Source organism: Canis aureus, chromosome 25, assembly GCF_053574225.1.
Source record: "Canis aureus isolate CA01 chromosome 25, VMU_Caureus_v.1.0, whole genome shotgun sequence".
Lineage (NCBI taxonomy): Eukaryota > Metazoa > Chordata > Mammalia > Carnivora > Canidae > Canis > Canis aureus.
Window position 1 is genome coordinate 9,112,858 of NC_135635.1, and position 17,698 is coordinate 9,130,555.

Genomic DNA, 17,698 nt, shown 5'->3' on the forward strand with positions numbered 1-17,698 from the left:
TTGACAATATTTATGAAAAGGAAGATCTCTGCGTTTCTTTCACACTGCCCACTGCTCCAGCAATGCATCAAACAGAAACATGCTCCTCCTTCATAGAAAAACAAAAGAGTGACAGTTCAGTGAGTCCCTTGGGCATCTCACCCTTCCAGCCCTACCCTAGTGACAATTCCAAGGATTTCTTCCATCCACAAACAATATTATCCCTGAGAAGAGCTCTGATAAATACAATTTTCTTCATCTTGTATTTCCGTGAGGTTTAGGGTTGTTTTAGCTCCTCTTATGCACTGCCTCTCCCTATTCCCACAACCCTCCCCTCAAAAATTCAGCTCCAAAAATACACCTGGAAGTTAAACATGTCTCCTCTTGAAGAGCTGGGAACAATTATCACATTGTTCATTCTCACATCCCAACCAAGTTAGCTAATGCTTTTACAGAAAAGCCTAATGTATATCACAAACTTCTCAGATTCTGAATGAATCCATTAGTTCCTTTAACATCTTAAACATTTTTATTGTACTAACATACGTAAAACACAAAAAATTCCATTTTAGCCATTTTTAAGTGTACGATTTGGTGGCATTAATTCTGTTCACAATGTTGTGCAACCATCACAACTATTTCCAAAACTATTTGTTAATCATATCAGAGACTCTGTTACCGCTAAGAAGTAACTTCCCATTTCCCCTCCCCACAGGCCACAGTCACGTCTAATCTACTATCCATCTCTATGAATTTGCCTATTATAGATATTTCATACGAGTGGAATCCTGCAGTATTTGACCTTTTGTCTCTGGCTTATTTCACTTAGCATAATGATATCAAGGTTCACCTATGTGGCAGCATGTGTCAGAACTTCACCCCTCCCTATGACTGAACGTTCTACCAAATGTGTGTGGCTGTGTCTGCAGTAAACCACTTTTTATCAATCATTCATTCATCCATTGATGGACACTTGGGCTGTTTCCACCTTTGGGCTGGTGTAATACCACAATGAACAATGGTAGACTAGTATCTGTTTGACTCTCTGTTTTCAGTTCCTCTGTGTATATACCTGGTAGTGGAATTGCTGAGACATCTGGTAATTTTCTGTTGAGCTTTTTTTGGGAACGACCAAATTGTTTTCCACAGTGGCTGTACCATTTCACAGTCCCATCAGCAATGTATCTACTTTATTATGGTTGTTGTCCATGCTTTTATTGTCATATCTAAGAATCCACTGCCAAGTCCAAGGTCATAAAGATTTACTCCTGTCTTCTTCTAAGAGTTTCATGGCTTTAGCTCTTATATTTAAATTGTTGATCCATTTGGAGTTAATCTTTTGTATATGGTATAAGGTTCAGTCCAACTTCATTCTTTCAGCATTTGGAAATACAGTTGTCACAACATCGTTTGTTAAAAAGATTCTTCTCTCTTCACTGAGTGTACTTGGCACCCTTCTCAAAACTTCATTGGCTAAAGATTTATTTCTGGCCTCTAGATTCTATCCTATTGGTCTATATGTTTATCCATATGTTAGTAGCATACTGTTTTGGTTACTACAGTAGCTTTGTAGTAAGTTTTGAAATCAGGAAATGTAAGTTCTCCGACTTTGTTCTTCTTTTTCAAAGTTGTTTTGGCTATTCAGGGCTCCTTACAATTCCACATGAATTTGAGTCAACTTTTCCATTTCTGCCATCTTTGCCACTTTAATAAACACATTTTTAAAAATTTAGATTTAACAGCATTAATAATAATCAGTCATATAAGTGGAGCATGATTTTATTTAATTTTACCAATTTGGTTTGTTTTTAAAAGCTTGGCTAAGACAGTTTATGTTCTATAAAGGACAAGTGGTATTAATTATAGAAATATGTTGCAACAATATCTTGGAAGGCTATTGCTATCACTTCACAGTTCAACTGGTCCAGGCCTTCCAGGACCCTCAGGGTCCTGAGTTTGCATTTGGCTACAGCTCAGCTGAAACCTGGTTCTAGTCATTGACCTGTTAGTCCCCAGATTATAGTGATTATACATGTCCTGGGGATGAAAGAAGACACCACACTTAAATTTCTATTGTCTTTAAACTCAAAGCACATTGAGTTGTAACTCCATGTTCACCCTACCTGATTTCAAAATGAGTTTTTGAAGCCTAGGAGGGATGAGAACATAGAAATGCAAGAAAAATAATTATGGGTCCATGTCCCCTTATCCGATATCTTTGATGCCAAACCTTTGTGTTTCAGAATTTAAAAAGAAAATAACTCTTTATATGTAAATAGTATATATTACTATGCACCCTCACTGGGGTCTGGGACAGCACCCCTTACTCAAACAAACTCATGTTTTGCAGCCAACAATATGAACAGTCACTCTAAGTGGGATAAATAAAATATATAAATAGTCTCAAGCAGGCTGAGGTCAGGTTTCTCCACCAAATAAGTTCAGATCTGTCAGGGGTTTTTTTGGTTTGTTTTTGTCTTTGAGGATAGTTGACATACAGTCTTACAATCTGTCAAGTTTTATAACCAAATGGATTACCAAAAAAATTCTTTTCAGCACTTTTTAGATTTTTGAATTCTAAGTAAAGAAGTGTTAAAGTTTAACTACTAAGAATGTATTTAGCACACAAAACAGAAGATCTCAAAACCCGATTACACAGCTTGTCATATATACACAGAGTAAAATACTTGCAATTGCCTTAGAATTAAAGACTAGGAAGGACCCCAGACTGTCATCATCACTCATCATCTCACATGTTGAGTGTTTACCAAATCAGTATTTTCCCCAGTAATCTGCAACAACTAAACCCAGAGAGTGAACCGTAAATTTGCAAAAAAGAAAACCAGAATATACCATTTTTAATTATCAAATTGACAGAAAAAAATTACTAATACCTAATATTAGCAAAGAAGCAGAGAACACATACATATTTTGCTAGTGTTGGGTTGTAGGAGTTTCTGGTTGGCAATTTGGCAAATGTAGCAAAAGTTTTAATATTAGTCATTCTTCTGTCTTATAATTCTATTTCCAGGAAACAATTCTTGCTTGCTTAAGTCACTGATGACACAGTTATTGATAATATATAATACAATTATTTAAAATGACTTTGTAGAAGAATGCTCATCACACAAAATTTTAACAACGGACTTCAATGCAGAAAAGTAGATCATAAAACTGCATATAGTATATGGCCCAAAAGAATTGAAAGCAGGAACTCAAACAAATATTTGTATACCCCTTTTAATAGCAGCATTTTTCACAACAGCCAACAGGTGGGAGCAAACCAAGTACCTGACTATAGACGAATGGATGAACAAAATATACAATGCAATATTATTTAGCCCTAAAAAGCAAATTCTGACACATGCTCCAACATGAGTGAAATCCTAAGGACCTTACGCTAAATGAAATAAAGTAGTCATAAAAGGACAACTACTATATGATTCCACTTATCTCATATCCCTAGAGTAGGTAAATCCAGAGACAGAAAGTAAACCAGTGGTTGTCAGAGGCTGAGAGGACAGAAGAAAGGGGAATTACTGCTTAATGGGTGTAGAGTTTCAGTTTTGTAAGATGAAAAACTTCCAGAGATGTTTTTCTGTGGTGACAGTTGCACAACACTGTAAATCTACTTAATGCCACTGAACCGTACATTTAAAAATGGTTACAATGTAAGTTTTGGGTAATGTGCATTCATTCTATCACAAAGTGTAGTTCTGCTAACAACTGTGGGTGAAGCTGCACCAGGTAGCAGGCCTTGGGGGACCATAGACAGGTGAGCGTAAACAAGATCTATGATATGCATTACCCTCCGTAGCTGGAGACGTCTTTGTAGGCTTCAATCCATAACTGCTGTCTGTGGTGGTCAGTGTAGAGGACTTTTACAGTCCTAGGGCTCTCATCACCTTGCCTATATTTTAACTCTCCCCTCTGTCATGGGCCATTTTCCAATAAACTGAAAAGTATATACAACTAACAAGAAAAACCCGACATATATTTTACGATCTAAATTTGTGTGGGATAAAAATAAATTTAAACAAAAGATAACGGGTGTTGGAATGTCAGGTGTTTTTCTTATCTGTTTACGTTTTCCAATTTTCTACAGTGAACATATACAAAAGATGACCACGTTAAGAAGTGTCTCAATCTTAACGACAAGTCAAGTTCTTGATTTCCACCCTCTACTTAGCCTTCTCTCCAGCAAAAAGGCTTGCTATGCATCCCCCACCCCCAGTCTTCCCCATCTTAATAAATGGACCCCAAATCCAGTAAATTAATCAGATCAAAATTACTGGAGTCATCCCTGGCTCCTTTGCTTCATACGCTTACATTTAACTCCTCAATGAGTCCTCTCCGCTGAATTTTCAAAGTCCATCCAGATTTTGATTTAAGCTACCAGTTAAATAACAGATCCATAAAGCAGCTACTTCCCACAATTCCCATAGTGCCTAAAAAATACCAGCTAACACTTAGAGAGTCCTTATATTCCAATGTCTGTTTTATAGCTAAGATTTTTATACATGAGCCCATTTCATCCTCATGACAGCCCTATAAGCTAAAAAATAAATATTGCAATTACCTTTATGTCACTGATGAAGATGCACAGGCAAGTCAAGCATTTTGTCCACAGACACACAGCTAATGAGCAAGCGAATCAGAATTTAAACCCAGGAGCCTATAGGCTAGGCTTGAAGCCATATTACACACTGTCCCTTGGCCTTCGGTAGCTTGCTCTCTCTCATCATTCAAGTCGATGTTCAATATGCCTGCCTCAGAGAGGCTGTCCCTGAAATCCTAACATTAACAGCCCAATGATACAGCTACTGTTCTGCACCACCTTGCCCTACTGTGCTTTCCTTTAGTAATTAATAATAACTTCATTATTACATGTTAAATGAATCCCATGAGGGAGTTTGCGGGTAGCTGAATCCCAAGCACCTAGAACAGTATCTGGGATGCGTTAGGAACTCCATAATTATCTGAATGACTTACCAAATGGATGCATAACTTCTATCAGGCTGGCTGCTGGAATTAGATAGACCTGATTTCAAATCCCAGACCCACCACTTCCTCACTATGTGACTTTGGCCAGTTTAGTCAATCTTTCTATGCTTCAAAGTCTACACCTGAAAACTAGGAATGATAGTACTTCCCCTCGGGGTTGTTTTGAAGATGTGGTGTGTGAAATGTTTAGCATGGTGCCTGCACATAGTAAACACTAGATGAGTATCAGCTACAAGTATTATATATAGAGAGAGGGAGAAAATGATATGTTTGAAACTTTCATTTTTTTTAAGACACACAGCCTTCAGAGTATCTCAAGAAATAAGAGCGCCAACAGCACTTTATTAAATGTTCTGTTATATCAAAAATTAGGAAGCTGTCTGTAAATTCAGTCTAATACTTAAGAGACCGTGAAGAGAACTCAAGAAACATGTAAATCCCATTTTTACGCATTCTCTATCATATTCTTTCTTTCTTTTTTTTTTTCTTAAGATTTTATTTATTCATTCATGAGAGACACACAGAGAGAGAGGCAGAGACACAGGCAGAGAAAGAAGCAGGCTCCATGCAGGGAGCCTGACATGGGACTCGATCCTGGGACTCCAAGATCAGACCCTGGGCTGAAGGCGGTGCTAAACCACTGAGCCACCAGGCTGCCCTATTTAAGTATTTCCAAATCATACTCATTACTTAATTTTTGAATGTATGGGAATTTTTTTTTAAAGATTTTATCCATTTATTTGACAGAAAGAGAGACAGCGCGTACAAGCAAGGAAGCAGCAGGCAGAGGCAGAGGCAGAGGGAGAAGCAGACTCCCTGCTGAGCAGGGAGCCCAACACAGAGTGGATCCCAGGACCCTGGAATCATGACCTGAGCCAAAGGCAGGCAGACCTGTAATCAACTGAGTTACCCAGAAGCATCCTCACATCAGACAAGCACCTCTCCAGGTGGTCCCAGGCATTAAACCCAGGCCCTCTGCACCACAGAAAAATAACCAAGTCCGGGTGTCTCTTTCATTACACTCTGATTCTGTAATTTGAAACACTAGTTCAGTTGCCAGCTAGTAAGGACCTCCCATTACTCTCCCCAGTGTAGATGAGGCTGGGAATGGTGATGGGGGTGGAAAGACAAGTGGAACCACACAGGAACATTCCAGTCCTAATTTGGGAGCTCTTTACTTAATGCGTTGGAAGGCCATTTCTTTTAGAATCCCATCAGGGACTTCATCATGTGATTATCCTCCAGCTGGCCAGATGCAGTTTAAGAGACTCAAGCTTTTCCATTCTAGAAAATACCACAAAGTAGTTATTTGAAATTTTAAAAATAAATAGATTGTTGGAACATAGTTAAATCACCTTAGAGATGCAAGGTATTTAAATTTTCTCAAAATATGCACTTAACATGCTAATTACAGAAATAACTAATACAAATGACACTTAAAGCAGAATGCCTTTCCCTAGGGAGTAATAATCCTGAGGCTTGTTCCAGGATCAAATGTCTTAAATTACCCATCCCTTAGGAGTCATCTCATGTCTGCTTTTGTCCTTGTCCCCACTTTCTGTGTACCAAATTTATATAAGCATCGAGCTTTCACACAAAATAATACCAATCATTTATGTAGCATGCAACACCAGCTAAGCACTACAGGTCTCGTAAAATTGTCCATTAAGATATTTATATATGAAAAAAAAAAGATATTTTTATATGAAGGTTTTAGGTAAAAACAACAACAACATACAATTGGCCATCCAGGGGGACAGCTGCTACACAGGGCAGGGACGCTGAAGGCACTCCAGAGCCGTCCTGGCTGGGGGTTGCAGGAGGTGGTCTCTAAATCGAGTTCTGAGTGATATACAAGAGGAGATCGGAGATCATTTAAGAGGCTGCTCTCATAAGAAAATCCAGGCTCGGGGATCCCTGGGTGGCTCAGTGGTTTCGTGCCTGCCTTTGGCCCAGGGTGTGATCCTGGAGTCCCGGGATCGAGTCCCGCTTTGGGCTCCTGGCATGGAGCCTTCTTCTCCCTCCGCCTGTGTCTCTGCCTCTCTGCCTCTCTCTCTCTCTATCATAAATAAATAAAAATAAATCTTTCAAAAAAAAAAAAGAAAAGAAAAGAAAAGAAAATCCAGGCTGGAACTAACAGGATGGTGGTAGTGGGGATGAACAGAATTAGATGGGGTCTTAGGGCCTCAGAATCAACAGGCCTTTCCCAACTGGAGGGAAATTTAGAGACGCCCTGTCTCAGAGTCCTACTTGACTTGGGCAACTGGGTTCGCTAAGCAAGACGGGCCTTCAAATCTCCAACTTCTCCTTTGCCAGTTTCAGTAAGATCTCTTCACCTTCTGTTTTATAGAGGAAGTGGAAAACTAGATGCTTTTAGAGAGAAATATCATGCAGTTCCACTGCCGCCGAACTACATTCATTTATTCATTCAAACAACAAGTATTTCTTGGCTGCCTGCCATGTGCCAGCACTGGTCGAGGCTCTGGGGCTGCAGCAGTGACGGAGGACCCTGCTCCCCACCTGCTCATCCTCCTTGGCCTAAAGCCCCTCCCCATGCCTTGGTACCCATCTTACTATAGGACATCCAGCACTTTATTCCTGTGACTTTGATCTACTCTTCATTTGCCCCTCGTCGATATTTTTCATGCTCCAATTTCTTCCATCTTTTTTTTTTTTTCAATTTCTTCCATCTTAAGAAAGAAAAAAGAAAGAAAGAAAAAGCCCCTTGCCTTGGCCACTGTCACACTATCAAAACGTTAAATGCACATGCTCCACATGCTCCATTTGACTCCACAGCTCCATTTTTGGAACCTGTTCCACAGAAATCCCTGTACACACATATATGTAAGGAATGCACAAATAAATATCTACATGTATGTTCAGTGTAGCATCGTGTTTCAGAAGGCAAAGATGTCTAAATAAAACCCAAATATCCAGAGAATCTATCACAACATGATAGAAAACTGTATATATTCATGTGATTAGGTGTTTGACCAAACACACACAGGTGAAAATACAGGCTTCTGCAGACTATATGGCAATAAATCCAATTTTAGACAAGTAAATATGCACCGATGTGGTATGTGATAGCATATGCATAGAAGAATCTGAAAGGCTATGCCTCAAACTAGTAATGGTAGTCAGGAGGGAATGCAGTTATAGAGATTATTCTCAGTCATATTTTTTAATGCTTAAAACTTTTACAATGAGTACATACTACTCTGATAATCAAAACAAAACAATAAAGATAAGAGGCAATCATAAGATAAAAAGCTATCGTAAGAAGGAAAAGAACAACTTCATCAGCCTTTTCCACTGAATCTGCCGTATTACAACATAGTCCAAAATCCTTAATCTTACTGCCACAGCTCTGCGTGAGCAAGCACCCCTCCTGTAGGGACCAGCCTCTGGCCACCTGCCACCTGACTGGCTCAGGTCATCCCGAGACCCAACATCTATTTTACATTTTGGCCTTATCTGACATCTCAGCAACCTTTGACACAGCTGACCATGACTTCTTTCAAAGACTCTCTTCTCTTACAAGTTCATCCACCCCTGTGTTGGCGCCTCCTCCCTGATTGGAGCTTTACTTCTGAAAATATTCAGGGTTCCACCTACGGCCTACTCCTCTGTAATTTATCCCTGGCATCTGTTAACAGCTTTAGATAAAAGGTTCCAAATGCATTATTCTAGTTCAGGTGGTCTCTTGATTCCAGATTCATACATCCAACTTCTTCTGTGACACCTCCACTTGGAAACTTCCTAGACATCTCACACTCACAGAATGTTCACACGGGATTTATGTTTACACACACACACACTTCTTCCTCCATGATTTCTTGTCTCTGTAAAGGGCACTACCATCTATGCAGCTGGTCAAGCCAGAAACCTGGGTATCATCCTGGACTCCCCTCTCCTCTTCATCCTCACAGCCAAACATTCACCATCCTATGCTTCTGAATATAACTTCAGTCTGTGTTCCTCTTTCCATCTTACAATGTCAAGCAACCCTGACCTGGGCTAGAACAGAAATTTCCTGACCAATCACCTGCCAACAGTTCTCCCCGCCCCCCCCCCCAATCCATTCTCCTTTCAGCAGCCTAAGTGAACTTTGAAAATGAAATTCTGACCCAATACTCTTCTGCATTAAACCTTTTAGTAGCTTCCCATTAGGAAGCTACTTCAAAATTTATGAACACAAGCATGTGTTATTTCTGTAACGGCCAAAGTAAGAACAATAATTTTAAAAAAAAATTTATTTATTCATGGGAGGCCAGAGAGAGAGGCAGAGACATAGGCTGTCTGTGGGGAGCCCGATGTGGGACTTGATCCCAGGACCCTGGGATCACGCCCTGAGCCAAAGGCAGATGCTCAATCACTGAGCCACTCAGGCCTCCTAAGAACAATAATTTTTAAAGGAGTCTGGTTACAAAGAGACTATAAGCATCATGAGTGCAGGGGTTATGTCTGTGTAGTCTGATGCTGAAGCTCAGTGCCTAGCCAGTCTGTGCACATTCCTGACTCTAATAAATACAGACTGGCGGGCTGAATGAGCTTCTGAATGAGACACAGAAGAACCTAGGCTGGCCACAGTTGAGGCAGGTAGAGTTTTGTTTGCTGTGCCTTGTTCTGGAAGATGAAGCATGTACTCATATTACATATATTACATATTCACATGCACACACAAATGTTGATGGAAAAGAGTGAAGGAAAAATACACAGGAGGGGTCACTGATGGAGAGAGGCATAGGTAGACGGGTTAACCTTAATCAGAGAAGCAAAGTTAAGTGTGAACATAAGTTTATATGTGTATTACATACATGCACATTTTTTTTTGAGGGAAGAAAGGGAGTGGAGGCATTGTCCCCCGAAAGTTTCCACTCCCTCTGTGATTTAAGAAGATGATCTACTAAGAATGAGGGGAAAGGGTATGAAATAAGGACATGAGGAAAGCAGTGAGAGTATGAAATCCTTTCCAGGACTGATACGCATGTCCGCTGGCCAGGTGTGCAAGGTTCAGTTTCTGTTCTGGGATTTTCATCCCGAGCTCTGCAAATGCTCAAGAGTCCAATTTTCTTTTTGGCCTCCCATCCGTAAGACAACAGGTCCCCAGAGTCAGTATAAGAAGCAAGTGTATCCCTACTAACCTGGGAAACTCTGACAAAAGGATTCCTATGCCCCACCCCACAGAGATTCCACGTCAGTAACTGGGCACTCTGGTGTGCAGCTCAGTCTGGAAAGTGCTGCCCTAAGGAACCTCACCTTGGCCTCCGGCCCACAGGGTCACTGGCCTCACAGATCACATATTCTCCTCAGTCACTGTACTGACCACTGCTGAGCACAATGGCTTGTGATCAAACCAGCCAGTCAAAACCACAGTGACATACAACGTCCACTCAGTCTTTCCATCTAACAAGAAACCACAATGTGGAAGAGAGAGAAAATACAGATGTGGCTTTTATCTACTCACACACGGCCCGGATGGGAAGGACACGCTTCCTGGTGGGGTTGCTACCGAGAATGGCCATCCCTGCTAAAGGGTGGAAAGGAAAGAAACCAGACCTCTTTCTCTATTATCTTCTCCATTTTTCTGGCTCAACACTAACACTTTCTCTCCCTATCAAGGACATGGATCCAAGTAGGCTTTGCAGCTGAACTACCATCAGCTGAAAAGACCCTAGAGGAAAAAAAAAAATCAGAATTTTTAACAGTTTCTTGTTCATGAAACGTGGGTTGCAATTTCACTTGAGACTTTAAAGATACCAGAGTCAGAGACTGAACGACAAACACAAGGAGAAGTTTCGCTTCTGCATTTCTCTGGCAGGCTGCTGCAACTCTGTTTCCGAATCAGGTGTTCAGTTACACATGATCATCCCAACTTCTTAGACATAAAATCAGTCTTTGAGTAAAAAAGAGATCCTAAAATCATCTGACTTCAATCTCTTGGACTGACCGATGAGAAAATTGTGGAGGCCGAGAAAAATTAAGGCCATCCCACCTAAAGTTTAGCATTAGCACAAGTACAGCCATCTTAGGCCCCTGTGAATAAGAGCTGAACTTTATGGGAAAAACTGCAGAATGTCCTCAATGTCCTCGGCAGGTAATCCCATATCAGAAAGACAACAGAGCCCACGCCCATAGTAGAAAGTCTCATATTAGAGTAAGAACAGAGCTCAATGCCCTTGAAAGCCCCACATCAGAATGTAAACAGAACTTGGAGAAATTCTTCCACCCCTTCTGAAAATCCCCTAGACCAGCCTATAAAAAACCCAGCTGTAACTCACTTCGAGGTCCAAGTCCCTGCTCCGCTGTGTCGGGTATACTTGGACCCAAGCTCGAGCTTGCTAATAAACCCTCATGCGCTTGCATCGGTGTTGGCTCCTTGGTGGTTTCTTGGATTCGCAATCTTGGGCACAACAAAAAATCATGGTGAGAGAGGATGCCCAGAATTAAGTATTAAATCTGGGAAGAGGACCCAAGCTTCCTAACTCCTGGTTCAGGGAACTTGCCACTGTACTCAACCCTAACACTATCTAAAGGGAAGAACTAAAGCCAGTGAAAATGGATTCACAATTTACAAAGAACTCCCATTTCACAGTGTGATCAAATGCCTCACAAATGACAAAGAAAAACATGTCACGTGAAGCCTTCATTTAAAGGTGGAAGTACTAGGAGCTCCTGGGTGGCTCAGTCAGTTAAGTGTCCACCGTCAGCTCAGGTCATGATCCCAGGATCCTGGGATCCAGCCCCTCATCGGGGAGTCTGCTTCTCCCTCTCCTTCAGCCCCTCCCACCCGCTCTGTTCTTGCTCTCTCAAATAAATACATAAATAAAATCTTAAAAATAAATAAATAAAGGTGGAGTACTAAACACCTGCACTGAGTCCTGCTCCCTCCTCAAACACCACTGGGACATAAACTGATAGAAAGGGCAAAGTAGAAGAGATGGTAACACAATTTTGGAAGATGGAGAGCAAGTAGTTAAGTGGAGACTAGCTAAGCAGACTGGAGAAAGATCAATCCAAAACTAGGACTACCTAGAAGCAATGTCATTTAAATGATAAACCCTCAAGAGGCTGAGGGACTGGCAGCACCAGGTTCCTCTGGAAGTGGAGGTGAAGGTGGGCAGAGAATTGGCTGCAAATCTGTTTAAGAAGTAGAAAGACCCCCAGATTCTCTCCCTCACTCCGTGGAGAAAGTAACTGCCTTTGAACTCCCAGACCCCATCTAGGAAAAGACCGAGAATGTATTCCCTGAAAAGAGTCAACAAGGGATCTTTGGACCAGAGGATTCTAGGCATAGTTGAGGACTGGGATTTCACACTGAAGAGAGATTACACAAAACACTACTGCTGAATGTTGAAATACCCCAGCCTTGTACTTGGCTTTCTTACTAGTCCTCTTTTCTCTGGAGGATCTGGTCAGCTCAACAAACAAACAAACAACCTAAAAACACATCAGGATTTCCTAAACAAACCAAAAACAAGCAGCCCCGCCTCGAATGAAGCTAAACCCAATCTGCCAGCAAAGAACCTCTAGTCATCTTTTTTAGATAGCTGATCTAAAACAGGAGGGAATAACAAAGACTTAGTGGATATTAGGGAAAGCATCTAACAGAGAAAAAGCAAAGCAACTTAGAAAATCACAGGATGAAGAAATTTAAAAAAATAAAAATCAAAGCAAAAAACAAAAATCTCAGCGTCTTCAGTTATCTGAGAAAAGTACACTCATGAAATAAGGACAAGACATTATCAAAGTGAGAGAGAGTGGGAGAAATAAAAATATTAACTCTTAGAAATTAGGGACGACTGCGTGGCTCAGCGTTTGAGCATCTGCCTTTTCAGCTCAGGGTATGATCCCGGACTCCCAGGATCTAGTCCCACATCAGGCTCCCTCAGGGAGTCTGCTTCTCCCTCTGTGTCTCTGCCTCTCTGTGTCTCTCATGAATAAATAAATAAAAATCTTTAAAAAAAAAAAAACCACTTAGAAATTAAAGTGATGGCAGATTGAAAATTCAATAGAAGGCTTGAAAGATATGATTCAGGAAATGTCCACAAAAGTTGAATGGAAAGACAGAAAGGGAAAACAGGAAAGATGGAAAGTTTGGAGGCCAATTCAAGAGAGCCAATATCCAGATAATAGAGTGTTCATCATCAAAGAAAATGGAGGGGCAGTGATTATAAATGGAAGAAATATCCCAAAATTGAAAGGCATTTTTTTTTTCTAGAATTGAGGGACATCTTTCTCCCAAAAATGAAGGATACTGCTTTTCCTTTAAAGATAAGTAGGAGGGGGACAGGATTTGCATAGCAAATAGGATGCGCTTCCGGCATATTAAATGCAAACAGACCTACACCAACTACTTTATTATGGAATTTCCAGAAATAGTTTTCATACAAAGGGTTTTAAGTCCAAAAGGCGAGAACTTCTCAAGAGCAACACTGGAAGGCAGAGGTTTCAAAATTCAGGGAAGAGATGATTTCTATCCAAGAACTATAGTCAAGCCATCAGCTAAAAGCCAGGGAGAACAAAGGCACTGTCAGACCTGCACGTCTCACAAAATTCTCTCTTCTTACGCTCTTTCTCCATAAGGAACTGGAGATTGTGCAACCAAAATGAAGTAGTAAACCAAGAAAGAATAAATCATTCATTTCAAGAGATCAGTGGCGCCAATACAAGAAGGCAAAAGGAGTCCTCAGGAGGGTGGTGAAGGGGAAGCCCTAGCTGTTTTGGGGCCAAGGAAGCAACCTAGGCAGAGACAAGATCAGAAGGTCTGAGAGAAATTTCCCCAGAAAGATGAATCTGGTACATTCTCGATGTGGTTGACCAACTGAGAGAGTTACAACTACGGTGGAGTCTAAGGTTGAATATATTCCTAAAGTACACCCAAAATGAAGAGATAAGAAAAAAATATCTCCTATGCAGTCTTGAGAGGAAAAGTAATTAAACTATATTACGGGGCTCATCTTTGGAAAGTATTAAAGTAAGCACTGCATATTGATCTTAGCAAAATTACAACAGAATTACAACCGGAAGGATGGTGGTTGAGAAATTTGTGTAAGAGGGGAACGGGGTGGATGAACCCCAGCCAAATACTCACTTTTTCATCAATAGATAATCCCTAAAACTAAAAAACAGATGAGTAACAATACGATTACATTAATTAAAGACATAGAAGTAATTACCAAAATATCAGCTGAAGTTGAAAACACTTGCATCTGGGGAGCATAAAATGGAAGGGGAGAAGCTGCTCTTCTTCATAACAAATCTTGTATTACTTAATTCTCTACTTATGTAAATGTTATAATTATATGACACCATAACAAAAGTAATAATAATAATAATAATAATAATAATAATAATATTTTTTCCCTTAAAAAGAAATGGAAGTGTAGACTCATGTCAAACATCTCATGACATGACACATATAAACATAAACCCAGTTCTGGCACCTACTATGTACAGAAGATAGAACAGACAACACCACAGAAAAAGTCCCTTTTCAGGGAACTTACACTCTATAATAAAACTAAACACAGGATCTAGTAAGACAGGATAGGAATGTATCTATTAGAAGTGGCAACACACAGAGCTTGAGTGACCCTGAGAAATTTCAGAAGAGCGATGGGAAAAGACAGCAGATCAGAGCAAAGAGAAAAATGAGTAGTGAAGAACTGTAATAGATCTAGGAAATATTTTAGAAATTCTGCCTTAATGAAGGACCCAAGAAATGGGGTGAGAGATGGAGAGGAGCACTCGGGTTTAGGAAGGTGTTTGGTTCTTTAATTTTTAATATAGGGATACCTGAGCATTAATTCATTTATTCTTTCAATAGTTCAAAAAACACTTACTGAGCACCAAAACAGTGTTCTTATGCAGCTTAGGATCTACTAGGGGACAGAGGCAATAAACAAATACAGACGTAACTTCAGGGAGAGAGAAATACTTGGAAGTCAAGTGAAGCAGATGAAGGAATGGACAGTACACATGATATTTTAGATAGGGGAGTCAGGTAGGCCAGCCAGCTCTGAAGGGTAATGTCTGAGGGAGAACTGAGTGAAGTGCAAGAGCAAGAATCCCAGACAGGAAGGGCTTGGGAGGTGAGAGCAGGTGGAGAGGAGGAGGAGAACAGCATTCCAGGCTGGAGGGTGGCATGTCAAGGGTCTGTGAGAGGCTGGTGTGGCTGGAGCACCTTGAGAAATGGGCAGAGAGAGAAGAGATGGGGACAGGGAGGTGGCGGGGGCCGTACAGTATATGGACTTTATATTGTTTGTAGAGGAGCCACTACAGATAGTATAAAAGTAGGAAACAGAGAATTCTCATGGCTGCTGTGTGAACTCCGACCACAAGGTAAGGAGTAGAGGTAGGAAAGGGGCTGGGGAAGTGATTCCAAAGTCCTAGCAAGAAGTGGTGGTGGTGGTGGCCTGGGATTGGGTGTAGGTGTGGGATGGGAGATGAGGAGTGCTTGGATTTGGGATAGATGCTAATGGGTCTAATATGAGGTGTGAAAAAAAGTCCAGGAAGACTTCGGGTTTGGGGACCTAAGCAACTGGATGGAGTCACTGCCAAGATGAGGAACAACGGAAGACCTGTAGGTTTAGAAAACAAATGAGAAGTTGGTTTTGCCTGTGCCATGTTTGGGATGTCCAGTAGACAACCAAGTGACTCGTCTAAGCCAGCAGATGAAGAACCAGGGAGAGATAGGGCCTGGGGATATGTATGATATGGGAGTCCTCACCATACAGATGGTATTTAAAGCTCTGGAAATGAGTATCACCTAAGTAGTGAGCCGAGACGGGAAGCAGTCAGAGAACAAAGCCACTGGCACTCAAAAGTTAGAGGCCAGGACTAGGGAGAGGAGGATCCAGTAGGGGAGACAGAAAAAACAAGGGAGTTGCAAGGAGAATGAAAACAGAACAGCATCACAGAAGCCAAATAAAGAATTTCAGGAAGGAGGGAGTGGTCAGCTGTGCCCAGTGCTGCTAAGATAAGCAAGAGCTCCAAGATAAGGGGCCAGGGCCTCCATGACTCATGATGAATGAACAATGCTCTGAGATAACATTCCTTACCCACAAATGCACTCAGGCTATTTAGTAATCTGGAATAGTAAGTCAGTTCATCCAGAACACCAACGCTCTGTCTCCATGAAGGCCTCATCACATGGCCAGCCCTCCCTCCTTCAGGATTCTCCCAGAAAGCAACCCAGGAGATCCCCATGCAAAGAGAAATAAGGGCAGCTCTCATGGGGAGGCTTAGAAGAAATGGATTGTTCGACCAATGCTCATGGGGGAGAATCAGATATGCTTGGGCAGAAGTGTTCCACAGGTTTCTACGTTTTTCCAACTCACAGCCTAGGAAAAGAAAATTAACGAAATCATTCCACCAGCTTACATAGCCACTGAAACTGCAGAGGATCTGTAGTTTCTGCAACCTCTGATTACTGTTTCTAACCCCTTTTTCTCTCCCTATTTGCCATTTTGCGCCACCGGAATTTTTTTTTTTTTTTTTTTTTTTTTAATCTGAGGTTTAACTTGTATATATGGTAAAAGTTTACACCAACTCCGGTGCATGCTGACTAATAGAGAGTCACGTAGCTTCCTCTTGCCCCTCCATAGTCAGTTTCCTCCACTCACTTCTGGTCCCTGGCAAGCAAGGAGCTGATTTCTCTCTATAGTTTTGCCTTTTCAAAGTATCATATACCTGGAATCCAATCATATGCAGCCTTTTGTATCTGGCTTCTTTGACTCAGAGTTAACACTTTCGAGGTTTATCCATGTCGTTGCCTCTATTGGTAATCTGCTTCCTTTTGCTACTCAACCGCTATTCCATGGTGGGCGTGTACCAGTTTATCCATTTGCCAGTTGATGGATGGACATTTGAGTTGCTTCTCTTATGAATAAACTTCTATAAGCTTTTGCTAGAAAGTCTTTTGTGGACACAGGTTTTCATTTCTCAAGTCAACACCTAGGAGTGGAATTGCTGGGTCACGCAGCATCTTGTTTTTGCCCACTAAGAATAGCTCAACATCTGCCGAGCACTTTGTATCACACAATATTCCAAGCTCCTTACGTGCCTTGTGTTAATTTTTAAAACAGCAAGTTGTTTAAACAAGTTATTAATGCCCCTGCCTTATTGATAAGGAAACTAAGGCACAAAGGGATTAGTTGACTTGCCCAAGATCACACAGCTAAGCAGGCAACAGAGCCAGGATTTGCAAACCTAGGAATCACGTCACCAAGTGCAAGTTATCAACCATTTTGCTTTGCTGCCTCCTTCAAGTCAAATGCATGATGGCTTAGAGTGCTTGGGCTCTAAGTGTTTGGGCCCAAAATGGCCATTGCTGACTATTCCTTTTCCCCTCTTTAAATCATGACAATGAATACACTGGAACTCTGAGTGTCACTGCAATGACAACATGCCATTTTTTAAGTCAGAACTTTAGAGGACATTATGAAGAAATGCTTTTAACTGTGTCACGGAAGCTTATAACCTATTAATGCTAACAACTGTAAGGACAGCTAAAGTCAGTCCGCTTCTACCAGTATGGTAAAACTCTTCTGGAGATTTCTCCACTCTCATGATGTAAGAGGCCGTGCTGGTTAGAAAATTATAAGGACCCTGGAATCAGACAGACCTGGATTTAAATTTTGGCTCTGCTTCCTAGTGGGTTGGTAGATAGACAGATAGACAGACATATACTCACCTGTGAACATGTGTA

The 17,698-nt window shown here is 41.1% G+C and overlaps 1 protein-coding gene across 4 annotated transcripts in view; it reads right to left on the minus strand.

The window, feature by feature from the left end:
• The window catches only part of ANO6 (anoctamin 6), a 186,089-nt gene that overhangs the window by 121,227 nt on the left and 47,164 nt on the right, over positions 1 to 17,698 (minus strand). Inside the window, exon 1 of one of the 4 annotated variants that reach the window (XM_077870362.1) lies at positions 6,722 to 6,746. The exons of the other annotated variants lie outside the window; for them this stretch is intronic. Within the exon in view, the coding sequence (XP_077726488.1) occupies positions 6,722 to 6,731 (10 nt within the window). The 5' untranslated portion in view covers positions 6,732 to 6,746. Of the gene's footprint in view, positions 1 to 6,721; positions 6,747 to 17,698 lie in introns of those variants that run through there. 4 annotated transcript variants of the gene reach the window in all.